This window comes from Cyphomyrmex costatus, unplaced genomic scaffold, assembly GCF_001594065.2.
Source record: "Cyphomyrmex costatus isolate MS0001 unplaced genomic scaffold, Ccosl1.0 scaffold205, whole genome shotgun sequence".
In the NCBI taxonomy this organism is placed as follows: Eukaryota; Metazoa; Arthropoda; class Insecta; order Hymenoptera; family Formicidae; genus Cyphomyrmex; species Cyphomyrmex costatus.
Window position 1 is genome coordinate 1,403,631 of NW_017276095.1, and position 9,280 is coordinate 1,412,910.

At 35.7% G+C, this 9,280-nt stretch overlaps 1 protein-coding gene across 1 annotated transcript in view; it reads left to right on the forward strand.

Annotated features, from left to right (window-relative positions):
- The first annotated feature begins 4,606 nt into the window (after positions 1-4,606).
- LOC108773346 (caspase-1) overlaps positions 4,607-9,280 on the forward strand; it is an 8,877-nt gene continuing 4,203 nt past the window's right edge. The window contains exon 1 of the mRNA XM_018539114.1: positions 4,607-4,737. Coding sequence (XP_018394616.1) covers positions 4,658-4,737 — 80 coding nt within the window. The 5' untranslated portion in view covers positions 4,607-4,657. The remainder of the gene's footprint in view (positions 4,738-9,280) is intronic.

Below are 9,280 nucleotides of genomic sequence, written 5' to 3' on the forward strand. Positions count from 1 at the left end.
TTTGGCTGCGGTCGAGTTGCCACTACGAATGCTTTGAAGCGTTTCTTGATTGGTCAATTTGTAAAACTCTTTCTTTTGATTGGTTAATCAAACGCTTCAAAGCATTCGTAGTGGCAACTCGACCGCAGCCATAATCGAACCTTAGCTTTTTAATAATACGAACAAATGCTCACAATTTCGCATGTCGAATAAATAAAAATAAACTCACAAATTTACTTTCGAAATTGCTAAGGGTGCCGTCCCATCACGGATCAGAATGACGGATCGGGTATCTCACTAGAATTGAGCATTCTGTTCCAGTTCCGTTCTGTGACAGTTTTCTCTTCCCGTCCCATTCAGCAAAAACGGAACGGAATGTTGCATCGATCGTTGGTAAATATGCTTGATTTATTGATATTTCGTTATTTTGAGCAGTTGAAGCAATAATATACATATAATTTGTGCAATTATATTCCTGATAATATTGTTGTGAGTTCTCTAAAATATTGAATTGTAACGGTAAAATATATTTTGTAACCAGATTCCTTTCCGTTTTTTGCTGAATGGGACGGGTAGAGAAAACTGTCATGGAATGGAACTGGAACGGAATGCTCAATTTTAGTGAGATACCCGATCCGTCATTCCGATCCGTGCTTAATGGGACGGCACCGGATTTACGGATTATCGTATATGGAATTACATGCGCATGCGTCGGCTAGTAATGTGCCAACGTCACGGACATACGCCATGGGTTTAGTACATACTTTTCGGAATCATGTTGTACATACATAAAGACGTCTTTTCGTTCTGATACCACAGTACCGTTTGGTTAGGAGTGTTTCGGGCTGTGACGTCACAAACAGATACTATTATCGAAAATGACATTTCACTGCCACTATGGAAACACGAATAGTTCTTAGTATAATTCTGGTGGTAAATATGGATCAGAAAACAAAGTTAGCCTTAATGATACAATTATTTGAAGGGGACACCTTTGATGATGACTTACTTGCCATAGCATGTAGTAAGTCGGGAGCAGCGTGTAATGTTGCTATTTCAAAAGAGGATATATCCTCTGTATACAGCAGCATTTTAGGTTAGGACATTTATGCGGCGAAGAATGGGTCCAGTATTATTTGGATTTTGATTTTCTCCAGCTATTTCGGTAAGAATCACAGAAAATTCTATGTGATACTTCCGACATTTGGATATTACCAGAATCATCCTGGCTGCGTTCCGTTATTCACTGAAAAGCTATAGTATACGTAACGCGAACTATAAATTTTCAGTACTTGCAGTGAATAACGGAACATAGCTTCTGATACAGCATATGCTGGGGGCTTATTACGGTTCTTGTGACAAAAGTAAAGATTACAAAAATGAGCAAATTCACTAGGTGTTAACCAATGAGTTATAAATATTCTAGTAAATTCAATCACTTTTGTAATTTTCAATCCGTCGTAAGAACCGTAATAAGCTCCCTGATCAAGATTTGAGATTATGTTGTCCATCACTATTTGCAGCGACGGATTCTTTCCCGCTCAAACAGGTAACCGCAAACATGCAAACGACCTCCCCGGTTTGGTTGGATGTTTGGGTCCTACCACGCTAACGCGTTAGCATCGGTGACGTCACAACCACGAACGAAAATAGTCGTGGTTACGTCTGGTTGGTCGTGGTTGGATAACGAAAATACGCCTCTTAGAGCCCAGTAAAGACCTATAATCAAAGATGCGCCAACTGTCCCCCACCACTACTTCTCACCTAGCCTGGCAGCGTCAGGCAGGTTAGGTTGGCACGGATACGCAATGGCGGACCAATCATGGGCCGTTCGGGCCATGGAGTATCTTTGATTATAGGTCTTCACGTTAGGCAGGTAAGGTTGGCACGGGTACGTAATGACGGACCAATCACGGACCGTTTGCGGTTGACGTCTTTAGAGCCCAGTTAGCGATCTAGTGTTATATAAATATCTAGGGTGCTTTCTATCAAGGCTTTTAGGCGACACACATCGACACAGTGTCGAACGCGGTGCTTTCGAACAACGACACGCCACGGCACAATTGAACACAGCATAAAAGCATAGTCGGACGCTCTTGGTTATGGTTGCCAATTTTCGGTTGACGCTTTAGAATATTTACATTTTAAATATATGTACGATATAAGGTGTACGTTCATAAAGGTTGATTTATACTGGCCGTAAACTGTTAACTTATGCCGTAATCTGTAAAAAGTGACCAATCACAGTCGAATGAGAGGGGAATAATCGATTATAATTGGTCAATTTTTACAGATTACAGCATAAGTTAACAGATTACGGCCAGTATAATCCAACCTTAAGTCATCTGGATTATTTTTTTTCGATGTTATAACTTCGTCGTAAGTCCGTATCTACAATAGAGTTTTAAGCTTTAAATCACAAGAAATGGACGAGTCATGGTCGATTATTCTCCTTGAATTCGACTGTAATTGGTTAATTTCTTACAGCTTAAGGCTTAGGGCTGCGCATAATGGAGGAACAGATATTAGATATTAAAATATTAAGAAGAAGAAAGCGATATTACTGCGGTAGTAAGTATATATGCGTCAATGCTGAAAAACTATCAGCGTCGCGATTTATGGGGGAGCTACATAAGCAGTATATAAAATTCACACAATTATAATAAGCACTGTGATCCAGCTTCGACCGTAAATGGCTTTCTTCTTCTAGTTTATTATTGTTTATCAATTGTACGGTCTTAAAAATATTCTAGTATTTGTTAAAATATTAACCTATCAAAATCGTGTATTCCGGTGTAACTGGTATCTGATAGGTTAATATTTTAATATCTAATATCTGTTCCTCCATTGTGCGTAGACCCTTAAAACACGTATTGTAGATCCGGGGTAAATCGAACCGTGTAAACGTAATACACAACTACACACCACACATCACACCTTGCCCACACGTACAGTAACGTCCAATCAGATTTAAGCACACTTTTACCTCGTTGCAACGTTCCCCCCCCTGATGTACATTGGTATACATAGTTTATGATAGGCTCAAATTTCTTATTCCTTCTATTGTGGCTGCACCCTTATATTTACTACAGGGTGCATTCTTTTAGGCATCGCATACAGCAGTTCTTGAAATAATTCGTTCTTTTACATTGCAGCGCAGATTTTCGTTCTTTTGGCAATGGATATGCAGTAGATACGTAGACGATTAGGCCCTTGACACAATGCGAGGGAATAGCGATAGCGATAAGTTTCAACCTATCAAAAATGCGTATTCCGATGTATTCGATTTCTGATAAGTTGAAACTTATCGCTATCGCTATTCCCTCGCATTGGCTGCGTTCAGCAGAAAAAGCAGCTTTGCAACTGTTGTAAAATTCTTGAATATGATTGGCTTATACATTTATAGATCTAATGAGGAAATATGGGCAAGACCAATCGTATAAGACCAAGCATTTTACAACAGTTGCAAAGCTGCTTTCCATGAAGGAAGATATAAGGAGACTCCACTCGGTCTCGCCAGTCTACAAGACATGAACCCATTTTAGGTTTCGAGTTCCGTTTCCGATTCTCGACACTCGCAGCGCTCGTGAATTTAGTAGTGCTGCGCATAATGAGTGCGAGTAAGAGAAATGATCATTTCTCTTACTCGCACTCATCAGAATCGGAAGCTGAACTCGAAACCTAAAATGGGTCCACTTTTATTTTACGGAGTGGAGTCTCCTTATATCTTACTTCCTGCTGCTTTCTCTGCTGAATGCAGCCATTGTTTCCAGCTTTAGGGCCTTAGCAGAAAGGTGACTTATAAATCTTAAGACAGTGTTTTGTAACTTAAGTCTTATGACTTTAGTAACGCACAAGAACTGTCTTAAGGGTCTGCGCACAATAGGAGAAATATTAGGAACAGATATTAAATGTAAGAATTTTAACCTATCAGAACTGTGTACTGTGGAATGTGCGCTTTCTAACAGGTTAAAATTATTATATTTAATATCTGTTCCTAATATTTTTCCTATTGTGCGTAGACCTTAAGATTATAAGTCACCTTTCTGCTAAGGCCCTTAAGCCTTGTGTCCACGATACTAGAAATCGGTCCGAGATCTCGGATGAAGGAAAAATTGACCAATTACATTGGTCATGTGACCAAATTGTTCAAATGCGATTTGTTAATTCTTTCTTCATCCGAGATCTTGGACCGATTTCTAGCATCGTGAACACAAGGCTTTAGAATTAGCTACGCAGCCGGCATTGTATCTGCGTGATCGTATAAAAAACGGCCGTTCGGCAAATCCGATGCAGCGGCTGCCAAATCCGATACCTAAAAGAACGCACCCACACTGGAGCGGTTCAAATATGGCGGCTTAGGAAGTGATGGCGAGGATCTATCTGGTGGTGGGGATTCGATTGCGCTTCTCTTTATATATACAGGACTGTATTGGCACCTATTACTGGTTTTTGCTGAGCACGCGCAGAAAAACGCGTCCATGCTAGCAAGTAACAACACTGGTTCCAAACGTTTCTGAAATTAGTATTATTGCGTGCCTGTGATCTCTACCATCAGTCTTATAATACGTTCATTCTAGAAAAAACCAAACGAAACGGTTGCGGAAATTGCTTAGTGAGAAGTAGACTGTAGTGAGAGTAGACTTTTCCCTGATCGTAAGCTAGTACGAAATTGACGATGAGTTCTACCGATTCTAACAGCAGCATAAACAACGGCGTGCAGCGTGATGATCGTGACGCATTTGGTTCATTCGGCAGGTATGTATGTACAAGTCGTACTTGGGTCCATTATTCGCATCTACTTGCTCATGGCTCGAAGCACGTATGTCACATAATTCGCAACGCAATACAAATCACCGTCGTAAATGTCCATGTACAGAGCATCAGAATTGTTTATTTTGTCTTTCAACAATATTTACAAGCTACGGTAGGAATATATATACATATATATATGTATACATATAATCGAATATTTGTACTCGATATTAGCAGTGTAACAAAGGAAAATATTGTTGGAGCTGAGGTACACTTATCTTGTGTAAGATGTAGATAAAATTGTTTAATACGCAGTATCGTTCGTTCAGAGATTACTCGAAAGGAATTATTGTTGCCATTGAATAGATTAACTTCCATTATTTTGTGAATAGGTATAAAATTCCCAACTTGTTTCAAATTAATCCCTTGCTGAATAGTGTCTCATATATAATATGATGCATCTATCATTTAACTGTTTTTCGATTTCTACGCATTTTATAATTAGTTTATATAGGATAATATAACAAGACAGTAACATATTCAATATTGAAACATCTTCATCTTTTATGGTCACGTTTTAAAAAAGTCACACGATGGTTACTTCTAAAATGACCCGAACCATATTTGAAGTGTTAAGTGTTACTAAATCAACAGTATTAATTTAGTTCCATTGACTTTAAAAAAATTACAATAGATATATAATTTCATTCTTTAATAAAATTAACAATGTGGTGTTGGAATCAAAAATTTAATTTTAACACTAAAAAAATTGTAACTGTTAAATTTGAAAAATGTTTGGAAAAAACAGTTATAAAAAATAAAAAATAAAAAATTATAACTTTGTAAATTTATATTTATTTGTGTTCGGAAAGTTCATTTCAATTTTTTAGTTCAAAATTATATATACATCTTCGTAAAAAAATAAAAGATATTTAAATTTAAAAAAGGGTTTTAAAGCTTGAAATTTCGAAAGGTTACTATATTTTTTAAATTTTTGTAAATTTAGTAATTTTTACATATACATATATAAAAAATTACGAGGTGAAAAAGTTGAAAAATTTTCACTTTGTGAGTGTCCCAAAAAAATTTGCGAAAATTTTCGACTATCTCTATCGTGAAAACTTGAAGTTTTCCTTATAAAATCGTTAAGATTACTTTTACGATTTTTTGTTTCGGAGTTATTCATGAGTTTTGAGTAAAGAAACATTAAGATTTTGGTTGCTCATAGCTCCGTTAAAAATCACCGTACCACAATTAAGAAATTAAATTTTTTTAACTGAAACTTTGTTCTATCGAATGCACAGTGGGATAAAAATCCAAAAAATTGACCAAAAGTCAATCTTGAAATTCGAATAGAACAAATGTTATTTCATATTGTAAATAAGCTGAAGAATATCTAACTAAATTGTAAACAGGCGTCATCATTTTACTTCCATTTGGCAAGGCAATGAAAGTGAAAAAGTCATTAAATTTGTTTTGTGAGCTACACGTACAATATTTTCATTAAATTCAAGAATATTTGTTATATTTAAAATGTTATTAATTTTTGAGGTGTTTATGGATGGCTGTTGAGTGAAAATAGAAACCTAATAAAAGTTATGATGTTTTTTGTTAATTTATAAATAAGATGTTTTTTTCACCAAACTTCTAAAATTTGTTCACTTATACAAATTTTCGTTTTCACGACGCAGGACGATGCAGATATATTAAGTTAATATTGCAACTATAAAGTAATCAGAAGTTCTGATTAGAGTTCCCACTTTTTTTTGACGAGATTAATGCCCATTTCCACCAATGTAGATTAACTTTAATCTCGGTTCAATTTGCTCTTCGTCTTTTTCTAGTTCTAAAAATTAGAAAAAGATGAACAGTAAGTATGCTTTCCTTTTAGAAGACACACTCGACACAAACATCATTTGTTTGTTGACACAAACATTCTATCTTTATCATTCGTTGAATGTTAAGAAGGAAAGAACGACGTTTGTGTCGAGTGTGTCATCTAATAGGAAAGCATACTTCGAGATTAAATCGGAAAGTTAAATCGAGATTAAAGTTAATCTACATTGAAAATAAATGTTTAGATACAATAGTTCTAATTAGAGTTTCTGCTCCCTTTTAACGAGATAAAAAATTTTTTGGACTTTTTAACGTCAGATTCGCTTAATAACAATTTTTTAATTTTTTTTTAATAATTGGGCACTAACTTTTCGAAATTCAAGACCGAATAGTATCTGAGCAGCTTAATAGCTCTAGTTTATGAATATCTAGAGTTCCTGATACACAAAAAAAACATTTTTAACGTGTAACTAAATTAATAAAAACAAAATTAAAAATTTTCCATCTTTTTTTATTGTCCTGAACGATCTTTGTTGTTAATATTGAAATCATCACTTTTGAATTGCCTGAACCAATATTCATATGTCTTAATTGATGAGGCAACGTCACCATAAGTTTAAAAGTCAGAATTCTATGACCTTTAGCCGCCGTTTTTTTTTTTATTAAAAAACAAAATCAACGCATATCGAAAATGCTCTTTAGGAAGCTCCATATTTAAGATAGTATAAACACAATGGCCCGTATTCAGAACGCGATTACAACGATGTTAGCGCTCTACCATGCTATAGTTTACGTTAAGCCGTAATCACACTACAGGCTCCCGACTCTGACTCGACTACTGACTCGGACTCCCGACTATAATTCAACCAATCACAGTAAGGGAGCCTACAGACCATAATTATAAACAGAAGGGGATCAGTTTTCATCACTTAAAAAACAAAAAAAATAATTTTTTTTTTTTAAGTGATGAAAACTGATCCCCTTCTGTTTATAATTATGGTATTGTGCCACAAAACATTATGTAGTATTTCTTTTTGATTTTACTTTATTATTTTCCATTATACCACGTATGAGGTGTCTGACTAGCGAAGCTTCTACCGGCCGCCATTAGGAGCGCGCAGAGAGATCTTTGCATCGCCAATAGAAATCACTCTATTCGATCGACTCTGAGTCGGGAGTCGGGAGTCAGAATCGGGAGTCTGTAGTGTGATTACGGCTTTACGCATATTATAGAATTTCAGAGATAAAAGCGCGCTTTTATCAATAAAAACACGTTCTGAATATGGACCAATGTTTATTGCGTCTATTGTTAGTAAATGACTAAATATATCGGCTGCTTTCCTTTTGGGAGACACAAATCGACACATTATATATATAACACACTCGAACACAGTTTGCCACACTTAAAACGCGTTATGTGCAGTGTGTGTATCGTGTGTACGAACTTTTAATACCTAACCATAAAAGATTTGAATTTTGATCTTAACGGACGCATAAGATTCGATTATTGCAAGGAGTGCGTTCTAATATCATTTAATTCATCAAAATTACACTTGAACAGACTCTCTCGAAACACACTCTGACTCTCCTCCCGAGCAGAGGCGAAGTGTGTCGATTGAATTTGAACAAAATTATAAATGGAAAACGATCACGTGTGTCGATTTTTGTCAAGTGTGTCGACTGTGTGTCCTAAAAGGAAAGCAGCCATCATCAAGTAATATTAAAAAGCATTAAAAAACAATAACTGTGATTGGAATGTGTTCGACAATACTGGCATTAGTGCCATATCTTGCAAAATCCTCAAAACTAAATCACACTCCTAAAGATGACTCGCTGAGTAGATCTTGCGTGTGACTATTTGGGGTATGTTAAGTTAGCACCCCAACTCAGGAGTTCTGATTTGAGTTTCCACTTCCTTTTGACGAGACGAACTATTCCCTATAGTTAATAACAAGAGTTCCGTTCAATAAACATTTTTTTTACATTTTTTAAAAATGGGGTGCTAACTTTTTATCGAATTTCGAGGTGGAATAGTTCTGAGCGGCTTAATAGCTTCAATTTGCGATTGCCTAGAGTTCCTGATATGTAAAAAAAATTTTCGAATAATAAAAAAAAATAAAAAATTTTTTAAAAATTAATTTTTAGATACAATAGTTCTGATGATAATTTCTGCTTCTTTTTGACGATACGAAGAGTTCTCTATGATTTTTAATGGCATATGCGCTTAATGATAATTTTTTAATAATTTTTTAAAAATGGGGTGTTAACTTTTTAACGAAATTCAAGGTCGCATAGTTCTGATCAGCTTAACAGAAGTATTTTGTGAATACCTAGAGTTCTAGATACATAAAAAACATTTTTGAAGAATAATAAAATTTAAAAAAAATAGTAGAAATCTTTGAAAATTTTTATGAGAGTACCGAGTAGTTCTGAGTTGCGTTTCTTATAGTACTCGACGAGTTCTATCGAAAACTGTAAGGTGGAAAAGCGATTGGACCAACGGTTTGCAAGATACAGCGACATTTGTCAGAACATTAACATTTTTTAAAGTGCGTATATCTCGGCAACCGTTGGCCCAATCGCTTTGAGCCCTAATACTTTTTGATCGAACTCGACGAGAACTGTCCAGAACTCCGATCAGAACTACTCGGTACTCCCAAAAAATTTTAACTTCAAATTTTTTTCCAAGTCCCACGTCGGAAAATTTTTT